The 22,277-nt window shown below is 35.6% G+C and overlaps 6 protein-coding genes and 1 long non-coding RNA gene across 13 annotated transcripts in view; 3 read left to right on the top strand and 4 right to left on the bottom strand.

Moving 5' to 3' along the window:
- Trc (Serine/threonine-protein kinase tricornered) overlaps positions 1 to 2,980 on the top strand; it is a 45,206-nt gene extending 42,226 nt beyond the window's left edge. For all 6 annotated transcript variants that reach the window (XM_076374629.1, XM_076374631.1, XM_076374627.1 and 3 more), the window contains 8 exons: positions 254 to 487; positions 559 to 766; positions 890 to 1,007; positions 1,082 to 1,221; positions 1,293 to 1,493; positions 1,574 to 1,726; positions 1,821 to 1,979; positions 2,067 to 2,980. In XM_076374629.1, the coding sequence (XP_076230744.1) occupies positions 254 to 487; positions 559 to 766; positions 890 to 1,007; positions 1,082 to 1,221; positions 1,293 to 1,493; positions 1,574 to 1,726; positions 1,821 to 1,979; positions 2,067 to 2,182 (1,329 nt within the window). In that variant the 3' untranslated portion in view covers positions 2,183 to 2,980. The remainder of the gene's footprint in view (positions 1 to 253; positions 488 to 558; positions 767 to 889; positions 1,008 to 1,081; positions 1,222 to 1,292; positions 1,494 to 1,573; positions 1,727 to 1,820; positions 1,980 to 2,066) is intronic.
- A 2,834-nt stretch (positions 2,981 to 5,814) lies between these two features.
- On the top strand, positions 5,815 to 8,650 carry Mrps30 (mitochondrial ribosomal protein S30). Its single transcript, XM_076374633.1, has 4 exons — positions 5,815 to 6,780; positions 7,200 to 7,768; positions 7,876 to 8,269; positions 8,395 to 8,650. Exons 1-4 carry the CDS (start codon positions 6,332 to 6,334, stop codon positions 8,609 to 8,611), a joined length of 1,629 nt encoding a protein of 542 aa, XP_076230748.1. The 5' UTR covers positions 5,815 to 6,331; the 3' UTR covers positions 8,612 to 8,650.
- A 42-nt stretch (positions 8,651 to 8,692) lies between these two features.
- Positions 8,693 to 10,791, bottom strand: LOC143177383 (lysosomal acid glucosylceramidase-like; the record flags this gene model as incomplete). The annotated part of the gene is made up of 6 exons (XM_076375256.1): positions 8,693 to 8,831; positions 8,966 to 9,240; positions 9,316 to 9,395; positions 9,480 to 9,911; positions 10,051 to 10,316; positions 10,445 to 10,791. Coding segments are annotated over 6 exons (1,506 nt in total), but the record flags the coding sequence as incomplete, so codon positions are not given.
- Positions 10,792 to 11,699: 908 nt separating this feature from the next.
- LOC143176950 (lysosomal acid glucosylceramidase-like) lies at positions 11,700 to 14,082 on the bottom strand. Its single transcript, XM_076374634.1, has 7 exons — positions 13,965 to 14,082; positions 13,524 to 13,863; positions 13,082 to 13,347; positions 12,540 to 12,983; positions 12,381 to 12,460; positions 12,020 to 12,294; positions 11,700 to 11,903 (listed from the first exon to the last, which is right to left on the bottom strand). The coding sequence occupies exons 1-7, from the start codon at positions 14,065 to 14,067 to the stop codon at positions 11,798 to 11,800; spliced, it is 1,614 nt and encodes a 537-aa protein (XP_076230749.1). The 5' UTR covers positions 14,068 to 14,082; the 3' UTR covers positions 11,700 to 11,797.
- A 248-nt stretch (positions 14,083 to 14,330) lies between these two features.
- LOC143176956 (uncharacterized) lies at positions 14,331 to 16,832 on the top strand. Of its 2 annotated transcripts, none has more exons than XR_013001516.1 (2): positions 14,331 to 15,791; positions 16,640 to 16,832. It is a non-coding gene; the product is annotated as an uncharacterized LOC143176956 (long non-coding RNA). The 2 variants fall into 2 exon arrangements; XR_013001517.1 differs by lacking the exon at positions 16,640 to 16,832 and having other exon boundaries at positions 14,331 to 15,057; positions 15,605 to 16,315.
- A 1,064-nt stretch (positions 16,833 to 17,896) lies between these two features.
- LOC143188600 (lysosomal acid glucosylceramidase-like) lies at positions 17,897 to 20,695 on the bottom strand. The gene is made up of 7 exons (XM_076392921.1): positions 20,297 to 20,695; positions 19,881 to 20,211; positions 19,257 to 19,522; positions 18,736 to 19,164; positions 18,591 to 18,667; positions 18,236 to 18,513; positions 17,897 to 18,147 (listed from the first exon to the last, which is right to left on the bottom strand). Exons 1-7 carry the CDS (start codon positions 20,337 to 20,339, stop codon positions 18,045 to 18,047), a joined length of 1,527 nt encoding a protein of 508 aa, XP_076249036.1. The 5' UTR covers positions 20,340 to 20,695; the 3' UTR covers positions 17,897 to 18,044.
- Positions 20,696 to 20,837: 142 nt separating this feature from the next.
- Positions 20,838 to 22,277, bottom strand: part of LOC143188599 (lysosomal acid glucosylceramidase-like) — a 40,469-nt gene continuing 39,029 nt past the window's right edge. Inside the window, exons 5-8 of the mRNA XM_076392920.1 lie at positions 21,767 to 22,198; positions 21,561 to 21,640; positions 21,197 to 21,471; positions 20,838 to 21,125 (exon numbers count right to left, since the gene is read on the bottom strand). Of these exons, the coding sequence (XP_076249035.1) occupies positions 21,023 to 21,125; positions 21,197 to 21,471; positions 21,561 to 21,640; positions 21,767 to 22,198 (890 nt within the window). The 3' untranslated portion in view covers positions 20,838 to 21,022. The remainder of the gene's footprint in view (positions 21,126 to 21,196; positions 21,472 to 21,560; positions 21,641 to 21,766; positions 22,199 to 22,277) is intronic.

Raw genomic sequence — 22,277 nt, 5'->3', positions numbered from 1 at the left:
TTCTTCCTTCTCTTTATCGCCTTCCATTCCTTTTCCCATTCTCCTTCTCTATCTCCTTACCTCGCACCTTTTGTCTATCGCGAATGGGTATTTTCAGTGTGAAACGGAAGCTAGAAAAAGATTGTTTGCTCTGTTGGAGGAACGGATTATGTTTTTTAATACCTTCAAGAAGACTTTCAACTTGCTTTATCGCGGTTTGCTAAACGAGGACACAGCGTTTCGTTTCTTAACCTTTCTACTTTTTTGCACGTAGGTGACGCTGGAGAATTACTATAGTAATCTAATAGCTCAGCACATCGAGCGAAAGCAGAGGCTCGCGAAATTAGAGGAATCGCTGAAGGACGAGGGGTTGTCGGAACAGCAGAAGCAAGAGAAACGATTGCAACATGCTCAGAAAGAAACGGAATTCCTCCGATTGAAACGTTCCCGACTTGGCGTTGAGGATTTCGAGCCTCTGAAAGTAATAGGCAGGGGTGCCTTTGGAGAAGTAAGTATTTGTTTTGCGACAAAAAGAAAAAGTTCAATCGAATTCATTCAAATGAATGTTCGATGAAACAGGTAAGACTCGTACAGAAGAAGGACACCGGTCATGTGTACGCGATGAAAATTCTCCGGAAGGCTGATATGCTGGAGAAAGAACAAGTTGCGCACGTTAGAGCCGAAAGAGACGTACTGGTAGAAGCAGATCACCAATGGGTCGTCAAAATGTACTACAGCTTTCAGGATCCTATAAACCTCTATCTAATCATGGAGTTTCTTCCAGGCGGTAAGCTTTTTCATTCAAAGCGGAACTTCAATCCTAGAGAAGAACGTTCAGTTATTAATTGTACATGCAATTCGGAACTCTGCTAGGTTCTTAATACTAATATCGTATTTCTTATAATTGCAGGTGATATGATGACATTGTTGATGAAAAAAGACACGCTTTCCGAAGAATGCACGCAATTTTATATATCTGAAACGGCGTTAGCAATTGACTCCATTCACAAACTAGGCTTCATTCATAGGTAAATTGTCCGGTGATCTTATTTTTACCCATTAAAAGTAACGCCATCTTCTCTCATCTATATATCCTTTGCAGAGATATTAAACCAGACAATCTGTTACTGGATGCGCGGGGTCACATAAAGCTCTCTGATTTTGGGCTGTGCACAGGTCTGAAGAAGTCGCATAGAACCGATTTCTATCGAGATCTCAGTCAAGCGAAACCATCCGATTTCAGTAAGCATTCTTCATAATTTATTTCTCGATTTTGATGGCTAATTAAAAGTAACGCTCGACCGTCTACACAGTGACATCCGTTGGAAGCGGAAGTGGTGGTGCGATGGATAGTAAAAGGAGAGCTGAGAGCTGGAAACGTAACAGAAGAGCCCTAGCTTATAGTACAGTAGGAACGCCTGATTACATAGCTCCAGAAGTATTTTTGCAAACCGGTTACGGGCCTGCTTGCGACTGTTGGTCGTTGGGAGTTATCATGTATGAAATGCTTATAGGTATGATACTCTGTTTCTTCTCTCATTTTCGAAGGATTTGGAATATGTGATGGTCAACGATGGTCTTGTGTTACTTTCAGGGTATCCTCCATTCTGTAGCGAAAATCCACAAGAAACATATAGGAAAGTTATGAACTGGAGAGAGACTTTAGTATTTCCCCCAGAAGTTCCCATTAGCGAAGAAGCTAAAGACACCATAATTAGATTTTGCTGCGAGGCTGAAAGAAGATTAGGTTTGTTTACTTTTTTTTTAACCCGATATTCCTCGCGCGAATATTCCTGATCGAATAAATATTAATAAATAAATGATTGATGTGAAAAACATAGGTGCACAAAGAGGAATCGAGGAGCTTAAACTCGCCCCTTTTTTCCGCGGCGTCGATTGGGAACACATCCGAGAGAGACCAGCCGCAATTCCGGTCGAGGTGCGATCTATCGACGACACATCCAATTTCGACGAATTTCCTGACGTGAAATTAGAAATACGTAAGTATCTTGCTTTTGCTGGTGTAAAATTAGAAAGATGACGTTAAACTATTGGAAACGTTCACGTAACCTTCTCATTAATTGCAGCATCCGCGCCTATGCCTCAAGATGGTGAGGTAATATACAAGGATTGGGTATTCATTAATTACACGTTCAAACGATTCGAGGGTTTGACGCAGCGAGGCACGCCGACCAAGAAATAGCAGCAACACCCTAGTTCTTGCTCGGTTCCAACCGGCAATCAACAGTCTGATGCAACTGGAATTCCGGCCTTGGTACATCACCCGCACCCTCCGTTGTCATCGACCATGTCACGGATGGATGGCTGATCCGTTCTATTTTTCGAGTACGATCCAGTTAATCATCGGGTGGGGGATCATCCTTACGTGATGTGTACATACGCGATGTGACGAGCACGATGCACGTTACATTCACATCGTCGAACAGAAGAGAAGGAAGGAGAAGAATTAAACGAAAACTAAAGTGACAAAAACGATGATGGGTAACGTGCGAAAGATCGTGTCGTTGTTTGTAATAGACAAAGAACAGAATGATCAAGATTCCACAACTGAGCGAGTGCGAAAATTGATGATGCACGTGTGATAAGGAAGAACCGAAATATTTAGTGTAACCCGCGTAATCTTCGGCGGCTTTCAGCTATGAAGAAAAAGAAATGTTTTTTTTTTTTCTGTTTTTCTGTCGATATCATTTCCATCCGATCTTTCGAATGTAGCATAATAAGCTCTCTGTAGTGAAAATATCGACGAAGAGGAGAACAAAGATGGAGCCTCGGTCCCGTGATTCTCGCGATGCATACAATTTTTGCGTTGTATTTCGTTCTTTGGTGTGTTCTTTCATCCTTCTAACGAAATAATGGCTCAGCTCTCGTATTCAGCTCTCTTTTCGACGTTGTATTTATATAGCTAGTGCTGTGATATGAAATTGTTTGAAAGTTTTGTATACAAATTGCTGTTTTGTCTGTTAACAAATGCTGAACTTTACGAACGTTGTATTCTATTCGACTGTCCCTACGTTTCTCCTGAAACTTAAAAAAATCTGTTGGTGTAAGGAAAGAAACTATTTTATATTATATATTTTTTGAGAGCTTTTGCCCGCATAGTTGTTGCTCTATGCGAAATTGCACGAAGAATAATTGGCAAAATAGTCTCCAATATCAATCGCGGTATTTAGTTCTTTCGATACTTCTCGCTTTTTACGTCAATAATAATATCGTGTACCACGGATATTTCGAAATGTGTATCGACGCGTAAGGAACGTTTCAAAATTGTTCGTTTACGCGAAGTTATAGCTTTGTTACGAACCATTTATAATTCGGAGTAAATAAATCATGGTATAGGCTTTGTGTCACGAGCTTTTGCGTAAATTTTGCGCTTTGCGGTTTTTTGTATGAACGTATAATGTATTGTCAAATAAACAATATTACAGTTAATTAAGTTTATAAAGAGGGGAGATTGAGATGCGTAAAAAGCAGGAGGCGTAGGTGAAGGAGAATCGTACAGGTACCGGGTCTCTTTCTTAAAAACAAATCTGTGTAAATGATTTTGTCTACGTCCGCGCGTTACGAAAATCGCGTTAAAAGGCGTTAAAAGCATTCTAAGAAAACAGCATAAAGATGGAAAAGAATACACTCCTAAGATTCAGGGCTCCTTTTTTGCCTTATTAAGGTTCCTAACGCATTACACGCGCGCAGCCCGACCCCGCAACTTACAAACTCAACAAAAAGAAGAAATTTTGCAGAGCTGGGTAAGACGTATGTAGGTAATTAGGCGATCAAACTTAACTCACTTTTGGTACATAATTTTTATATTAATTTAGATTGAAAATATATCGATTCGAAGTTTATGCGTACCTCTAATCGTCCTAGGTTTCTCAAAAATTATTACACTATCTTGGATTACGTTCAACTACCGTTGTTTTCATGCATTCAAATTCAAAATTCTGTACATTCAAACGATTCGTTTCGAATATCGTATCATTGCTTTCAAAATCATTTCAAACTATTTAGTGCCCAGCAACAATTGGATCCGTAAATAACCAATGCACGACTGAAAAAGCAATGCGTCACACAGTTGATTAAATTTTGTCAAGCGGTGCAGCTTTATTTCGAGTACAGCACTATAAACGTCTTAGCGTTTATATTCTGCAGTTTGCTGACAGCCAGGGCACCATGATAGTAATAGTACTAATCGTAAAGAAGTTAAATAACTTATAAGGTAAAACGTACAGAGGTATATACGTGTATGCGCGTTCCGGCTGATAGTACTTGTAAAAAAAAGTTTCATTCCTTCCTCGTACGATCCTGCGTATCTCCTTCAACGTTAATCATGACAACGTGTCGAATACTTGTTATGTATTTAACGAGAAATTAGTTTCGTACGGCTCGATCCGCGACCAGGTTTAGCGTGCGAGCATGAAGCACTAATACTTGATCGTTTCTAATTTATTAAACGGCCTCGATCGAAATGCAAGACGTTCAGGGTGGCGATGCGAATACTTGTGGAAATAAAATATTTTTTTAAATAAGAAAAAGGAAAGAAAGAGAAATGCGTAACCGAGATATTGTCTTACTACAGACCTAACCGTTCATTCGAAGCATCCTAACTTATCGTAACATCTCGCAGTTGGAAGTCGGAGCGTAATATTAGTATTTCATGCTCTTATGCTCGTGGTACGGCTATCTTTTTCGCCATACAGAAATTAAACAGATGCCGATGTTATATAACTTAACAATACAGAATACTTAGATTTACACACAGTACGATTTAAGTCGATAATTTTTAAAAGACAGAAAAAGTTAAACGATAAAACTATTTTCTGCACCGGTAGAAACGAAACGAAATCGAAGGGAGGAATGTGTGTCCATGTACGAATGCAAGCGTGCGAGAGGGGATGGAGATAAAAAAGTCGAAGTTGAATAAGCGAAATTATGTAGATATGAGAGGCCGCAGCGAAAATGAAGAATACGCATGTATTATATGTGTCTGTATCGAGAGAACGTGATTGAAGAGACGTCGAACGTGGAATGAGAGAGAAGAAGAGAATGGATAAGTTTAGTGATGCCGCTGTCGAGTACAGATGCTCTGACGTCCAATGCTACCGAGTAAAGAAACGAAGCGATCCGTGATTTATTTATTTAAAAAGATGATAAAATAAAATAAAATAAATAGAAACAATAGCCACGAAATGCCTTGGATGCAACAAGTTTTTGGTGCCCTGGACGTAACAGTACGTATATTATTCGAGACACACTGCGCGAACAGCGAAAAAAATTTCTAATCTCGTCAAACTTGCAATTAGATGGAAATTGTTGAATCGCGTCGATTAGAAAGAAACTACTGGACGAAAGTTGACGAAAGGTAAAACATGATGTATGCGTAAAATGTGTACAAGGTATTACCAATTTGTGTTAACGTCGTATTCCGAGAGAAACTCCAATAGGTCATTACAGTAATCGTGGTCGGTGTACATTGTAAATATCATGAGGCACCTAAAAAGTGGCGTTGATCGTAACCGAGTATCGAAAGGAGATCAAGCAATATCGTAAAACTGTTTCGACGTTCCGCTTCTTCGAGAGTCTCGAGTACGGTTTCACTGCGTTACATTATACACGACTTTCAAGAATAATTATTTGTGGTAACAATCGAATGAAATATTTGAAATAATAACGAGAATTTTGTTTATTATTTGCCTCTACTTCTCCATGTAATGCATGTTTTCGAATTAATTCACAGGTAAAAATAGATGGTGGACTTATTTCAAGATTTATCAAGAAGCTTTAAATTTTGACGTAGAATTAGCAGTTTTCTGTGGCATTTCTTATTCTACTACATTTAATCATAAAAAATTAGACATCTTATTTAGAATAAATATTGCAACTTCGTTATAAGTTTTTTGAGAACAGTATGTCTTTTCTAAATAGCATTTTCGCTTATTACTTGAACTTACAAAGATGAGTAAGGAGGACTGTTTAGTGGTATACCCTGTATAGTGCCTGGTATAGTCCCACAGTCTCACTCTACATATTCTGTATACTCGTTGTGCTTATACGCATTAGAGGTTAGGTTATTAGAAATTCGACAATTAGAGAAACTTATCGGTCGTTACTGAGTGTTATCAATGTGAATTTATATGTATATTCTTGTATATTTTCATAATTCGTAAGTTTTACTACAAAATAATGATAGTTTCTTAGATACGGAACACTTATTGCCTTAAACCAAATATAATTTATGTCAGTAAATATGAATGATACATGATACAACATTTTGGAACCACAGTGTAAAACGTTCTTCTACTTTTAACCTCGATCTTCTAATAATTATAACTTAAATATGTTTGTCCGTGTACAAAAGCCTTTGAATTATTTTGCGACAACTGTAAAAAATGTTACACGGAAGTATGCTCTTCCTTCTGTTATTAAATTTGATGAAACAAGAAAGGTGGAGTATCCACCTATACTAGATTTATCTAAAGAAGGTAGACTTAGAAGAAACAGAGAGACTTGGAGTCAAAAAATTAAGAAACTGGAAACTGTAGAGGAAAAGTTATTTGGAATTAATATGCCACGTTACTATGGTTGGCATTCCTTTTCTATAAAGGAAGGAAACATACCTTATAATTCACTGTCTCACGCTCAATACGTTACACGAACCCATGTTGTAAACGATCATAAATTACCTGAATTTTATAATAATCTATCCACATTTGAAGAATACGATGTTTTACGTTACGTTAGAAAGTCTATAGAAGATTTAATTGCTTTTGAGTATCAAGATAGAATGTAAGTATAAATATTTTCAGATAAATCATTGCACTTTTAAGTTTCTGTACAGGCTTTCAATATTGTCTACTATTTACAAAAGGACATTATAAATTCAATAGATTCTATTGAACCTTTGCGCACTAGAAAATTGTACATGAGATTGTTCCGGTACAGTGTCCCACATGGTGAAACGCACAATTCCATTATAAGACATGACCATGTGATGTTACCATCGCGCTCGATATTTCTTTGATTTCATGAAGTCACTTATAGTGGTGCTTAGTCCCAGAACATTGCTTAGAGTAAAGTCACTACAGCAGCCATGATTCTAGAGCATTGCTTAGAGAAAAACCACTATAGTAGTGCATGGTGTGCAAAGTGTTAAATCAATATTGATAAATAATTTATAAAATTGACATAATAACTATGTATTACAGAAGGGAACCAGAACTGATCGATAATAAAACAAACGCAGTTGCATATCAAATTAACAGAATAATACTAACTGGTCTATCATCTACATATTCGCACTTAATGGAAGCAGAAATAGACTTTGCTCCAAGAGTAGAAGCATTTTGGTTTGTGGGTGGTGTAAAACCTGCAGCTTCTATAAGAAAATCCAAATTACAAGTTAGTTGGATGAAAAACCATGCAAATAATCCAGTTAATATACCTATTCAGTATATCGGTTCCCCTATTCTACAGTTACGGAATCAGTTACCCCTAAAAGAAATTATTCCTTTACATGAATCTGAGAATTCTGAATTTAGCGTGCCTGAATTCAAATTTTATCCAAGAATATTAGGATATCAAACTTCATATAGGCATGGTACTAGTATACCTGGCTTTTGGCCAGGTGACCCTGCCGAATTTGGTCTGTTATCTTACCATAATACTAATCATTTATCAAACAGATCAAAGAGCTTTAACGATGATGTAGAAGCAGTTACAGTACAAGCTATTTTTGCATCTTATGGTTGGTTATTGTCACAAGCTTGCTATCAAGGTAGTGCTCTAAGAGAAATACTTGTTTTATACATAATATTATATTTACAGAATGAACTTGTTTTATATCTGGGAACTAATAACTTCCTTTCATATATTTCATTCTAGGTTTTTCTATATTTAATGATATAACATATCCATTAGTATCTCAAACTGTTTTAACGAATGGACAGTGGTGGACATTTTGTGTCTATCAACTAAATACTGTGTTAACACACTCGCAATATGCAGATGAAAATCCTGTGCGCAACATGTGTTGGATAACAGAACCAATGAAATTATTTGATACAGTAGAAAATGGGAAAGTTCTGGGCTTCAATGAAGATGTTCTACAAAATTTAATAAAGTTTTACACGAATGTACCCGAAGAAAGGATAGATTTAGACATGAAACCATACTTAGGGGAATCTGTGAAACATATTGCGAATATTCCAGAGGAAGAACGGAGAACATGGTTAGAACAGCATTTTAAACACATTATGTCTTGCAGACCCAGATTTTAGTACGTATTTTTTATACATGTAACACTACAATTAATTTCAGTGTTTAATATAACGTATGAGATTATTAATAGGATTAAGTGTATTACCGTTGTAGAAAATTATAATTTATTTTTCTGTTTTACAGCAAAATACCAGAAGTACGTCTTTGGCAGAAAATTTACTTGATTGATCATAAAACCCGGCCGATGGACAAGAAACGCGATCCATGGCAGTTTGGATATAATCCTATGAAGCGACGAATGGATGATCATTTACCGATTTATGTTCCAAGGTGTCTCAGAAAAAATCCAAAGAAGAGACAGATTGATCGTTGGGCAAAAACTTACTACCCCGATGCATAAAATATTTAGAGCATGTAAATATAAGAAGGTTGAATTTAATCATATTTATTTCATTTTATTGAAACATCTTTACACTTTTTATTTTTACATATGTATCTTCGATACCTGTATAAATTAGTGTTTGTAAATTATAGTATTTATAGACTTTGGAGATAATTCTAAACAAAGAGGGTACCCCTTCTTCGAATCCTTTAAAGTTATGTGTTTCGCGGAATTGTCCCTAAAACAAAGAATAGCATTTGAATGATGCAATAATTTATCTTTTGACTATTAGAATTATTTTTTTAAATTTAGGAAAATACAAAATCAATGCGAATATAATTCATACATGATTGCTAGAATGGTATACATTACCTGTTGTATAGTATTACAACAGTTTCTTTGGCGGGTGTTAAAAAGGCTGTAGCCTTGACAGTGTCGGTATCAGTGACAGAAATTCTGACAGAACCTCTATCAACGAATCTACTGACGTGCTTGATCGCATAAAACATAGGTAGTTTATAAAATTCATCCGTGGGCGGATTTACCATAACGGCTGAGTCAAGATTATTATTTAACCAGGTTGGTCCACCGTCTTCATCTAAAGCTAAACACCAGTCTACCCAACCAACAGCCCAATGATTCATATACTGCAAGCCACATATTATATTATCTGATGCCTCTTGTAAGACAAGTTTTTCTTAGCAACGGCGTATTTATCTTACCTCTATTATGCTTAAAATGTAGCTTTCTGCGTGGTCCCATGACATTTGCAATATATTTGGGGATCCCCATGCCTGAGGTTCTACATAAATTTGGTACGTAATTATTAAATTCATGAAATTTCTAGTCGAATGTTGTCATTTGACTAGAAAACGCAAAAGCTCACTTTCAGCAGCTTCGCTCATGAGAATGATTTTATCCGGAAATTGTTCATGCGTCCAATCTAAGACCTCTGGAGGCTGTTTAGCGTCTTGGTACCAATGTACAGCCGTTCCACCAGTGTACTTGCTCGACTTTTCGTCAGTAAATATTGGGTTAACAAACCAGGGTAGAACAATCCTGTTATCATCTAGCGCTAAGATTATCGTATTATTGTGTGTGGAATTGGCTAGAGTTGGACCCATATAATTTGCAACCCAATCAGCCATGAGATCAGGTGTCCATGCCATAGTGGTAAGGGGAAAATCAGGTACGAAGGAGTTCAATGGTTCATTCCCAGTTGTAAGGGCCCACATGTTTATACCATGCGCTTTATATCCGTCCAGGAACTTTATTAAGTAGTTGGCGTATGTTTGTTTGTATTCATCTTTCAAAAAACCTAAAAGATTATTTGATGAGCGACGTTTCGAATCTTCGAAGAAACTTAATATTGATACATCATTGTAAGCATAAAAGGCATATTAGATTAAAAAGAGACTTCTATTTTTTCCATTTTCACGCTAAAATGTTGTAATTACCATAGCCATTGCGTTCACCATTAGTTTTCATCCAATACGGTGGGGACCATGAGGAAGCATAAAATTTAATGTCAGGATTCAGCTCCAAGGCTTTCTTTATGTATGGTATTTTGTACTCGTAGTCTTCCTTTGCAAGTGCAAAGTGATCGAGTGTGTTATCACCAACTACATCATCGTAGGTGTAGATCCTCGTAGAAAAATCTGTACCAGCAATTGGTATGCGACTTATACTATATTTACTTCCCGATTTCTGATCAAAGTACGTTCTATAATTAATGAAATTTGATTATATGTACGTATATTTATAGAACAGGTCTCAACTAGAATGATTAAAAACATGCTTCTTTGATTAAATATATGTATATTGTTATTATTAGCAGATTTTGAATTTTACCGAATCAGTTGATCTTGAGTAGCTGGGCTGAGTTTCTTTAGATTTATACCGACAGAGTCAGCGAAGGCACCTCCAAAACCAAGAATCGTTTGATACTTTTTTGTGTGGTCTACATTGACAATTTCACCAGAGTGACATTTCGAATGTGGTGAAAATTTCGTTTTTGACATTTTTAGTCTTAATCCGTCCTTATTTGTCATGTACCAGTAAGAATATCCATTTTCCAAAGCAGTGACGTCGTAGGGAGGTGTACTATCGCAGTATGTTGCATTGCAAACGCATGCAAGTACAGTGTTATCAATCTTATAAGGTACACACTCATTTGCGTTACCTGTAATTAATTCAGATTAAATTTGATAGAAGACATAAAAAATGTATAATACAAGTTTTACGACTAGTTTTGGTAAATACCTTTGGCGAACAAAAAGGTAGTAAGTAGTAATATTTTCCACATGGTCTGACTACTCGAATGGTCTAAATCGGAATACAAGTAGAAACATTAGAGTTACCCAGAAATTTACTATGATAATAATATACTTCTATTTTGTATTTTAGTGAACGATAAAGGAAACGGTGTACTTAAACATTATACACTTGTCAACTATGTCAGAAATATCTGATACATACAATAGCTCAAATGTTAACTAAAATATTTTGGGTTGTTTACTGCATTACTCATATGAGTAACTGAATTCCTTGTTTTAATTATAGAATTTTTAAAAGTTTATTTTATAGAGTAGCGAAAAAGACCTGTAAACACCACCTTTGACCTCATTTTTAATGGTCATTTTTTCCCGAACGTAAAACGACTGTTGTCGAGCACCCCGTTTAGAGGTAAATAAAGTGTGGCGTATTTTTCGAAAATATTTCAACTTCTAGTATTGAGTGACTCACCTGTATTTCAGAAAATTGTACTCTTCATCGTACCATAGTCCAAGTGCGACTCGCGGCCAAAATCGCGCTTTTAAGTGTTCCCTCGTCGTGATATTTAATTATTTCGAAGGCCGTTGATTGGTAAATCGATTTCACTGATATTCTTTGATATGGTTGTCGATCGCGATTGATCCACGTATAGACCTAACGTAATGTTATATAACATTTTTCGTTTTGATTTTCTAGCAAAATTTGTAACATATGTTAAAATATGTTATATAACATATGTAGTGTAGATACAGTTAGATGTAGCTAAAGATAGCATCTTGTATTTATAGTCTTTTCTATAGGAAAGGTAAAATTACCGTAAAAAATTCGTCACTATTTTTCATAAATTTTTATTTAAATCATATGCGTATGAGTTTATTTCAACATTAGTACAGGTATTCACAATAAATAAATTGCATTTGCAAAGTTCTATTAGTATTTATATATTATAGTATTCATAGAGTAGGGAGATAATTCGAAGCAGAGACGATCGTTCTTTTGAATATCCTTTAGAGTAACGCGTTGCGAGGAATCGGCGCTGTAACAAACAATAAAATTGACTGTATTCAAAAGCTATTCATTTCGGGTCTGCATCTTATTGTCGATTGAAAAAAGGTGTTTTAGCCAAAACATATAAGCTGATCTCTGCATTACCTATTGTACAATATGAGAACAATTTCCTTCGAAGGCGTTATAAACCCTGCAGTTTTGATAGTATCGGTATCAGTGATAGAAATCCTGATGGAATCTCTATCTACGAATTTGCTCAAGTGTTTGATAGCATAATACATAGGTAATTTGTAAAATTCATCCTCATCTGTATTTGCAATAATAGCCGCGTCAAGTTTGATTGGGCCGTTGGTTGGTCCGCCTTCTTTGTCCAGAACTAAGTTCCAGTCTACCCAACCGACACTCCAATGATTTAAATACTTGAAACATAGTACATTTCGTTGATAGTTTTACTGTTAATTTTTCAGTTGAACTGTATTTCTTTGAATTGAAACGATGCTTTTACCTTTATTAGACTGATGATGTATCGTTCGCCGTGATTCCATGCGGTTGATATTATATCTTGACTTTGCCACACTGGAGGGCCTATCAATTGATAATATGGTCGAGTATATTCATGAACATTTTTTTTCATGGTGATAATAATCTATGAAACAAAACTCACTTATGGATGCTTCAGTCATCAACAAGATTTTCTCTGGAAATTTTTCATGGGTTTCATCCATTACATTAATTGAGCTTTTATTATCAAAGTACCAATGTACAGCTGTTCCTGTAGTGTATTTCCTCGAACGTTTATCGCTGAGTATTGGTGTAACGAACGAGGGCAAGTCGAATATGAAATCATCTAAAGCTAAAACTTGTGTATCGTTATTGCCTGATGCGTGCAGAGTTGGACCCAAGTAACGACCGACCCACTTAGCCATAGTTCTTGGGGTCCATCCCATAGTAATAATACTAGAAGCAGTAGTAGAATCCACTTGGAATGTAATCTTTGGTTCATTGCCAGTTGAAACAGCCCATATGTTAATACCATTTTTTTTGTATTCATCTAGAAATTTTACTATGTAATTGGCATAGACTTGATAGTACTGTCTCTTCAAATACCCTAAACAATTATTAAGATTTGTTGAAAAAATTGATTTTCGTTGCGTCATCATTGTTCTACTCTCTCTTCGACGTTATACATTGTATAATTGAACATACCAAATCCAACGAATTGACCATTAGTTTTCATCCAGCCAGGTGCTGACCAAGCAGCAGCAAAGAATTTTAGTTCAGGATTTATTTCTAGTGCTTTCTTCAAGTTCGGTATCTTGTACTTGTAATCCTCTTCCGCAAGTGAAAAATGCTTTAACTTAACGTCGTTCTCAACATCGTCGTAGGTATATGATTTTGGTGAAAAGTCGGAGGCACCAATTGGTATGCGAGTTAAACTGTATCTGCTTCCTGATATCGGATCGTAATATGATCTAAACGTTATGAAATTCGTTTATGTGCAAAAAATATAGTACAGGATGTTCGACAGCAGGTGTCGATAAGTAGAGTAGCAGTAGAATAAGTCTCTATGTCAGACAGACTTTACCTTACTATTACTCTAGTATTAGTTTTTCTAAGTTATTTAGTTCCTACTTATATAAGTGCTTACCGAAGCAGCTGATCTTGAGTCTTCAGACTTAGCTTCTCGAGAAGCATACCTACAGAATCTGTGATAGCTCCACCGAAACCAAGTATCTTTTGATATCTTTTCGTACTGTCTATCGTTAATACCGTATTGGGTAAAGAATTCTCACAAGAATTCTCATCTTGAAATTTCAGCTGTGACATTTTCATTCTCAGCCCCTGCTTATTTGTTACATACCAATAAGAAATACCCTGGTCTAGGGCTTCCTTATTGTAAGGCGGTGTACTGTCGCAGTACGTTGCATTGCAAACGCATGCTAGCACAACGTTATCAATCTTATAAGGTGCACAGTCTCTTGCATTACCTACGTATAAACAAATTCATTATAATTAGTGAAAATTGATAGGTTTTTTTCTAAATAAATTCTTGCAAACGCTAGTGGCAAGTAAAGTGTATTTGTTTTACCTGTCACGATGAGAGAGAGAGAGATTATCAGTACTGTCGTCCACATCTTGGAGGACTCGATAAGTCTGGACAGAAATATATTCAAGTTAACCAGTTGTTCCATCTTTATATAGGCAGACTCCTCGGTTAGAGTAGTGGAGGAAGAACATGTTTGCGGGCTTCTAATAACTCTTTAACGTCATTTTAAATGCTAGTCTAGTAATTTTTGACCTTCGTTACTCACACGATTGTGTGATACAATGTACACTTCGATAATAGTCTTACTCGAAATCCTAAAATAGAGTTATCAACGAGAAGAATAATTTTTTATTTATTCTTATCCCATGTCTAGTATTACTAATGAGAGTATGTAAATAAAGGGTAGGATAAAGTGGTTGCACACTTGTATGTAACTGGATCGCATGAAAGATAAACTATTTATATATTGAGTTTTAGGTGCGGCTGTGCATTGACGATAGTCAAAAAGTTGTTAAAAAATGAATGTTAATGAGTAGGAGCACAAAGTGCCGGGTTCAAACGTCTGCATTAAAACGTGTAATGGGATTCGTATATATATAGATGTGTTGCGTGCAATGCTCAATGAATGATGTACGATCATCCATCGACTGTTTGCTCTGCTCATGAGAAGGTGTACAGTGAAATTCGTAAAGTGTTGCGTAATTCCTCTACAAACGTTCGTGTTGCAACAACGTGCATTTTGCGTCGCACATTGCCCCGCATGTGTCTCGATACGGTCTTAACATTTCAGTTTCTGCTTGACATGTTTTGTGACAAATGAATGAAATATGGAACACATCATTTGTTTTTTATTCACGCTTATAGGCTCTTATAGGCACTAATAAATAGAAGACAGACGATTCATGAATATTTTTGAATTTTTATATTTGCTGTTTAAAAATGGATTTTCTACTTGTTCGACTTTGATAAAATGAACATGTACATGATAAATGCTGTTTAACCATCTTGGATTTTATCCTTTCAACTGTTTCATTTAAAGTCAATGTATAATATAAAATGTAAATCGGTTATCTTATTACGATGACGATTGCTTGTTGAATACATGGTTGGTGTCCTTAAACATCAAATTAAGTGGGTAAGTGGAAAAGGATGTTATACTAATCGTGAATTTACATGCAGTTATACTTTATTGCTATACAAATGGTTTTGAATTAGCTTCATTACATTTAATTGGATACTTTCATGCTAAAGTATGTTAAGTATCCGTTAGCCATTAGTGCGTACTGAAAAGCCGTGATAAGATTAAAAAACACGTTCTGATAGAACTAGAATCTCTGCTGTCTATATGTATATATAGAGATAGTTTATATTATAGAATATATTATATTATAGAATATGGGGATAGTTTTAGGCAAAGATTTCCCTTCATTGGGTCCTTTAGAGTCACGTATTGCGAGTTACTCATTCTGTAACGTGAAACAGGGCATCAATTACAAGCAAGAACACATGAGTTGTCATTAATACAAGTGGTTTGAACAGTACATCGAACATAATTTTCATTAGCTGTTGTACAGTACGACAACAACTTGATTCGATGGCGTTAAAAAGGCTATAGATTTCACCGAGTCATTGATAGAAATTCTGTAAAAACCTCTATCAATGAATCTACTGGTATGTTTTAGGTCGTTTGTAAAATTCGCCAGTTACTGGATTTACGATAATAGGGGAATCAACAAAATTGTTTATCCAGTTGGGCCCGCCTTGTTTATTTAGAGCAGAGTTCCAATCTAGCCATCCAACTGCCCAATGATCGAGACACTTCAATCGGAACGTTTATGTTAACTTTCAGATCAATATTTCCTAGCTATGGTAATGATAAACAAATTATTTTATTTACCTCCATTATACTGAAGATGTATGCTTCTGCTCGTTCCCAAGATCCTAACATAACTTTTACGCGATTCATAATTCTGTCTTCTGTATACATATAAATGTAAATCAATATTAACTTCCAAGTTAAAGTGTGGATGAACTTCGATATAACGTTGTGTTCATCTACTTTTTGCACCATGTTGATTACTTCTAAGAATATTCACTAATACACATGTTAGTTTCAGCTTTGAGAAGCTCTCGTGCCTAGATTTAGAAGAAGAAAGGGCTTACCTATACATGCCTCGGACATAAGCAAATATTAATTAGGAAATTTGTTGTGTCTCGTCTAGCACGAATCTCCGTACCAATGTATTCATTTTCTGTTGTATTTGTAATCTGCTTTGATAAGTGAGAAATATTTGAATATGGTATCATTAACGATGCCGAAACGTGGTAAACGATGATAGAAACGTGGTTTTGTAGGGAAATCAGCATTATCAATTGGTATGCGACTTATATTGTATTTGCTTCCCATTTTCGGGTGATAATAGATCCTGTTAAGAGCGAATTAAGAGGTATTGATCGTATGTGTTCAGCAAGATATTGTAATTAATTATAATAACGGTTTTGCAGTTTGACGATGCTGTTCGAATGCACTGTGTATGTAACCCTTTGAAAACGATTTGATCTATAATCTTTTAAATAAAGTAGATATTAATGATTATCGAATCAATTGATCCCGAGCAGCAGGGCTGAATTTCCTTACATCCCCGAAACCGACAATAGTTTGATATTTCTGTTTGCTGTCTATGATTAAGCTTGCATTTGAGGGACAGATTTTGTAGGTGCTACTAAACATCACCTTTGACTTGGCCAACCTGAGACCCTTCTTGTTTGACACGTACCAACAAGCGCTTCCGAGTTGTGAGCTGGCAAACCATCGCAGTAGGTTGCATTGCAAATGCATACGATGCGATCTGTGCTGAAACTGCGAGGCACGCAGTGATTTGCGTTTCCTGTAATACAGGCGGTAACATGGTCTTTGTCCATTGTATTTTAAGATCTGTAGAAATTCTTAAAGTTTGTTGAAGGATAATCTAATAAATGGAGATAAGAAGATGCACATTTGTAATGATATTAAGTATATTTTTTAAAACCTCTATGTGCATAATACATGAAATGTTATTACTTACGTTATGACTTATTAGTACCCACAAACCATATTAGTAAATCGTGCACTGTTTCGATTGTAAAAAATTCTCTCTCAAAAGTGTTCTTTATATGCGATGGTAAGAAGAATAGTAACCAAAAAAGTAGTCCACATAGCTGAAATGTTCATCGATTGACTATTCGACGTTGGCTAATGAGTAAATTATCATGTAATCATAATTTTTTATACTGTGAAACGTAGTGGAGGAAGCGGAACGAATATGTCGTCTTAATCGCAAATGTTTCATTTATGATATTTGTATCAAGAAGAAAGTATCAATTAGAAATGATTACAAGTGCTTCAGAATTAGTAATGAAATGAAATATTTGTTTGAAGTAATGCGAATAATGCGTAACTCTCTAATCAATACTTCATGTCGATGGCCTGGGAAATAAGAGCACTGTATACGGCCCGAAGCACATGTATGTATGTACATGCCCACCAACGTGTTAATAACGTTACGTCGATACGTTGATAAAATATTCAATCAAATACTACTACTCTTTTTTTATCTCTGTGATCTGTCAATTATGAAATACTTAAAAAACAAGAAATTCATTTCTTGTTATGTTAGATTTAAGCCGATAATTTTCAAGGATTTTTTTTTCCTTAGAATTAATAGTTATTATAATTCCTCAGTGCATGTATAATCTATATAAACAAGGTCAGAATATGTAGTTCGTTTGTAATGCTTTAATTTTAATTGATATAGATTACACTATACGTTGAATCGTAAAAGTTCCTTGTGAATCAAGTACATATGAATATAATTACATATCAGGTATTTGCACAGAATCAATTGAATCATGTACAGGAATTATGTAGGTAATAATAGAGAAGGGATTTAAGAAATTTTTATTTAGAAAAGAACGCTACAATGAGCCAAAAAATATAGTTTTAAGAAGCATTATGTTTAATCGAGCTCAATATCGATACAAAACGTAGTCGCAGTTTTTGTGTTTGCTATTTATTGTTGCACATAAATTACTATATGTTTACAAAAGTGGTTGCTTATAAAATAGTGTAACTAAATATAATTATCACTGTCTGTATTTCAATGTGTTCATAGAGTACGGTGATAATTCCAAATGAAGACAACCTTTTTGTGGATCCCTTATAGATACACTCCTCGAGACATCAGCCCTATAAAAATTTTAGTTACACAGTAGATATTTTCGTTTCTCGATTTTCAAACTTGAACCACAAAACACTTGAAAATAATTTGCGTTACCCGTTATATAGTATAACAACGACTTCTTTTGAAGGTGTTACAACAGCCGTATATTGGAGAGAACTGTCAGTAGCAGTTATAGATATCCTGATAGAATCCCTGTCAATGAACCTGCTGAAATGTTTCAGGGCGTAGTACATAGGTTGCTTGAAAAATTCATCAGTTTCTGGATTTACGATAATAGGAGAATCGACAAAATTGTTTATCCAGTTTGGTCCGCCTTGTTTATCTAGAGCAAGGTTCCAATCCACCCATCCAACTGCCCAATGATTCAGGTACTTAAAACAAATTGTTCATATCATCATTAAAAGAAATATATTTTGATCGAGGCTATAGTGTATTATTTCTGTTTTACCTCGAGTATGCTTCTCATGTACTGTTCTCCCCTATCCCATGATCCTAGCACAACCTTTGTGTCCAGAGGAAGGTATCCTACTCATCAAAGAATATGTACAATTCAGTTGCATATAGTAGACCATGATATTGATTAAAGTGTTTACCTGTGCATGCCTCAGTCATAAGAATAATTTTATCTGGATTATTGTAGTGCGTTTCATCTAACACATCTGCAGATGTAATTGGATCACCGTACCAGTGTACAGCTGTCCCTATTATATATGTTTGTGCTTTTTTATCACTATACACTCCATCCATGTACCAAGGTAAATTGAATCTTTGGTCATCGAGGGCAAGAATCGCGGTACTGTTGTTAAACTTGGCTAGAGTTGGACCCAGGTTGTTACCGACCCATTGAGCCATCGTGTAAGGAGTCCATCCCATAGTATTAAGAGTGTCAAAGGGTATATAGGTATCGAATGGCTCATTGCCAGTTGTAATTGCCCACATGTTAAGACCGTTCTTTTTATATTCTCGTAAGAACCTCAGCAGATAATTGGCATATGTTTGATAGAATTCCCTCCTTAAGAAACCTAGAAAATCATTATTAAGTCGATAGCGTTTGCTTCGTAGGATAATATGTTATCGTTGCCAATTTCAAATAGTGTTATTACGATAAACCTACCGAATCCATTGATTCTGTCGTTAGTTTTCATCCATGGAGGTGCTGACCAAGAAGAAGAAAAGAATTTCACTTCAGAGTTTAATTGAAGAGCCTCCTTCGCGAATGGTATTTTATAGTTGTAATCTTCATATTGAAGTGAGAAGTTCTTTAAGTGAACATCACCATTAACATCATCGTAGGTGTATGGCCTCGTTGAGAAATCGGTACCACCAATTGGTATGCGACCTATGGTGTATCTACTTCCCGTTTTCGGATGATAATAAGTCCTACAAAGAATCGGATTCAGTTAACTGCATACATATTTAGACTGAATAACTAGATGCGAACTGTTAAACAGAAGTAAAGTCGTCATTGCAGTTAATCGATGCAAATGCATGTATTCATTTAAATTTCTAAATAAACTTTATCTTTTATGTAGAGGAGAAGGAGTGTTGAATAACCAATACTGAACGCAATTTCTTTAAAAAAAATTAATTTGGTTCTTCTTTCGAAAAACTGAAAATATAGGGCATAGATAGACGAGTGTTTCTGTATGTGTACTTTTTCTATACATAATTAGATTGTATCGTTTATGTATCTGGATGTAACTTTTTGATCAGTTGTATTGGCGGTGTAAGTAATTACCGAATAATTTGTTTTTGAGCACCCTCGCTCAGCTTTTTTATATTTATTCCAGTAGAATCAGTAAAAGCGCCTCCGAAACCAAGAATTCTTTGATACGTCTTTGAAGGATCTAGAGAGAGCTGAACATCTAAAAGAGAATTCTGGCAAGTCTTGAATGTCACCGTCGTCCTCTTCAGTCTAAGACCAGCCCTGTTCGACACGTACCAGAACGAACTTCCATCTTGCGGAACGTTTGGCTCCTCGTTTGGTAGACCATCGCAATATGTTGCGTTGCAAACGCATACTATTCGATTAAGACCGAAACTACGAGGTATACACTCATTCGCGTTACCTAAGAAAGCAGTTAATAAAGTTGCTACAATCCTCGGGGTTGCTTTCAACCCATTTAGCCTTGATTAAGCTTTTTGTCGTCTTACCTTTAGCAAAAAAGTATATTAGAAGTACAAGTATTTTCAACATATCCCAAACGTATGTTAGTGAATATTCTATTGAAAGTAAACTACTTCATGTTAAACAGACGATAACTTCTTATATAGTCATGTTTCTGTAGAAATGTAGTAGGGGAAAATGAATAGCCGTTCCTGTTTCGCTCAATTCTCATCTTAATCGCAAATTCATGTGTCAACAGAAACACGTACACAGTATTTGATAATAATGCTTTCAAAGTAATAATAGTTGGTATTTTTGTCAATTGTTACTGTATCTTTACTGTTTACATCACTCATTGCTAGCAATCGTTGTTGCAATTAAGTTAATATTTTTAGTAAGCTTTTAGGTAAACTATAGTGGTCTTGTAATGCTTTTATTTCCTTTAAGCGTTTCGAAATGTCTAAGTTCAAGGATAAAATGTCTATTATTGAAGAGTGTTATTTTAGGATTAGAAGATCTTGTTTACGAAAGTTTTATTACAACATTGACTTCTACTGAATTTTCTATGTAAATAAAAGAAACCGGAAATACAAAAGAGAAGAGCATCTTTTATTATTTAGCATATCAGTTGCGATCAATGGTTACACATGCAGATTAATATCGTACGTTGTAAATACTATTATATAATGTATTAATAGAACTAATTAGATTCGTCGTAGAGCATCATAAAATTCCACACCATGATAATTACTGTTTTTTCACGTAAATTATATTCATACTTTATATAGAATGGTGTTCATGGAAAGTGGAGGTATTTCCAGAGAAGTTGAACCTCTCTTTAAATCCTTCAATTTAACATTTTTTGCTCTGTTAGACCTATGAAACAAAATGTTTATTTTAAGTTAGACGAAGAAAATATAAATGAAGTTTATTTACTATTAACTAACCTGTTGTACAGTACCACGACGGTTTCGTTTGCAGGTGTTAGGAAGGCTGCAGATTTAACATTGTAATTGTCAGTGATAGAAACCCTGACGGAACCTCTGTCTACGAATTTACTAAAGTGTTGAAGAGCATAATACATAGGTTGCTTGAAAAATTCATCAGTTTCTGGATTTACGATAACAGGAGAATCAACAAAATTGTTTATCCAGTTCGGTCCACCTTGTTTGTCCAGAGCAAGATTCCAATCTACCCATCCAATTCCCCAATGATTCATGTACTTGGAAAAGAAACAAGAAAAGAAACATTTGGATTCACTGTTAGATAAATACCTGTAGTGATAATTCTGTGTAAAATAATTGATTTTACCTGTATTATACTTAAAATATATTTCTGTCCTCGGTCCCATGATCCTAGCTTGACTTTTGGATTCTCCAATATACTGCTTCCTAATAAATATAAAATCATATTTTATTAGAATTCTGTTTTCTGGTTTCTGTGACTTTCTGTGACTTTCTGTGACTTTCTGTGACTTTCTGTGACTTTCTGTGACTACTTGTGATACAATTCTTTACCTATGCATGCTTCCGTCATGAGAATGAATTTATCTGGGAGTGCCTTATGAGTTTGGTCTAAAACATTCGGGGGAACAAATTGATCGGTGTACCAATGTACAGCTGTGCCGGCTGTATATTTCCTTGCTTTTTTGTTAGAAAGCATTTTTGTGACGGCCCAGGGTAATTCGAGTCTTTGATCATCGTGAGCCATAATCAATGTCTTATTGTGCTTCGATGAGGCTAAAGTAGGTCCCATAAAATCACCAACCCAATGCGCTACGGATTCAGGAGTCCATCCCATGGTGTTAAGGGGATCAAAAGGTATGTAGGCATTCGTTGGTTCGTTGCCGGTCGAAAATGCCCATATATCGAGACCGTATTTTTTATATTCATCGAGGAATTTTAATAGATAATTGGCGTAAACTTGATAATACTCCTTCTTCAAGAAACCTAATGAGTTATTAGAAATTGGTTAACTTTAAGCTGGTTGATTAAGTGGTGACGTTTATAACGCATAAGCTGAACTAAA

The sequence above is a fragment of the Calliopsis andreniformis genome, chromosome 3 (genome assembly GCF_051401765.1).
Source record: "Calliopsis andreniformis isolate RMS-2024a chromosome 3, iyCalAndr_principal, whole genome shotgun sequence".
Taxonomy (NCBI): domain Eukaryota; kingdom Metazoa; phylum Arthropoda; class Insecta; order Hymenoptera; family Andrenidae; genus Calliopsis; species Calliopsis andreniformis.
Note: the sequence above shows the minus strand (reverse complement) of the source record. Positions and strands in the feature narration are given on the sequence as shown.

Excerpts from the sequence above, each read along its gene's own strand:
- LOC143188600 (XM_076392921.1), bottom strand. The coding sequence starts at position 20,339 with ATGTTGAAAATACTTGTACTTCTAATATACTTTTTTGCTAAAG. Across the intron at positions 20,212-20,296 it reads AATATACTTTTTTGCTAAAG|GTAACGCGAATGAGTGTATA; the intron begins GTAAGACGACAA and ends CTGCTTTCTTAG. Across the intron at positions 19,165-19,256 it reads CGACAGAATCAATGGATTCG|GTTTCTTAAGGAGGGAATTC; the intron begins GTAGGTTTATCG and ends ATGATTTTCTAG.
- Mrps30 (XM_076374633.1), top strand. The coding sequence starts at position 6,332 with ATGTTTGTCCGTGTACAAAAGCCTTTGAATTATTTTGCGACAACTGTA. Across the intron at positions 7,769-7,875 it reads GTCACAAGCTTGCTATCAAG|GTTTTTCTATATTTAATGAT; the intron begins GTAGTGCTCTAA and ends ATTTCATTCTAG. Across the intron at positions 8,270-8,394 it reads TCTTGCAGACCCAGATTTTA|CAAAATACCAGAAGTACGTC; the intron begins GTACGTATTTTT and ends TCTGTTTTACAG.
- LOC143176950 (XM_076374634.1), bottom strand. The coding sequence starts at position 14,067 with ATGGAACAACTGGTTAACTTGAATATATTTCTGTCCAGACTTATCGAG. Across the intron at positions 13,864-13,964 it reads TCTCTCTCTCATCGTGACAG|GTAATGCAAGAGACTGTGCA; the intron begins GTAAAACAAATA and ends GTTTATACGTAG. Across the intron at positions 12,984-13,081 it reads TGGTCAATTCGTTGGATTTG|GGTATTTGAAGAGACAGTAC; the intron begins GTATGTTCAATT and ends ATAATTGTTTAG.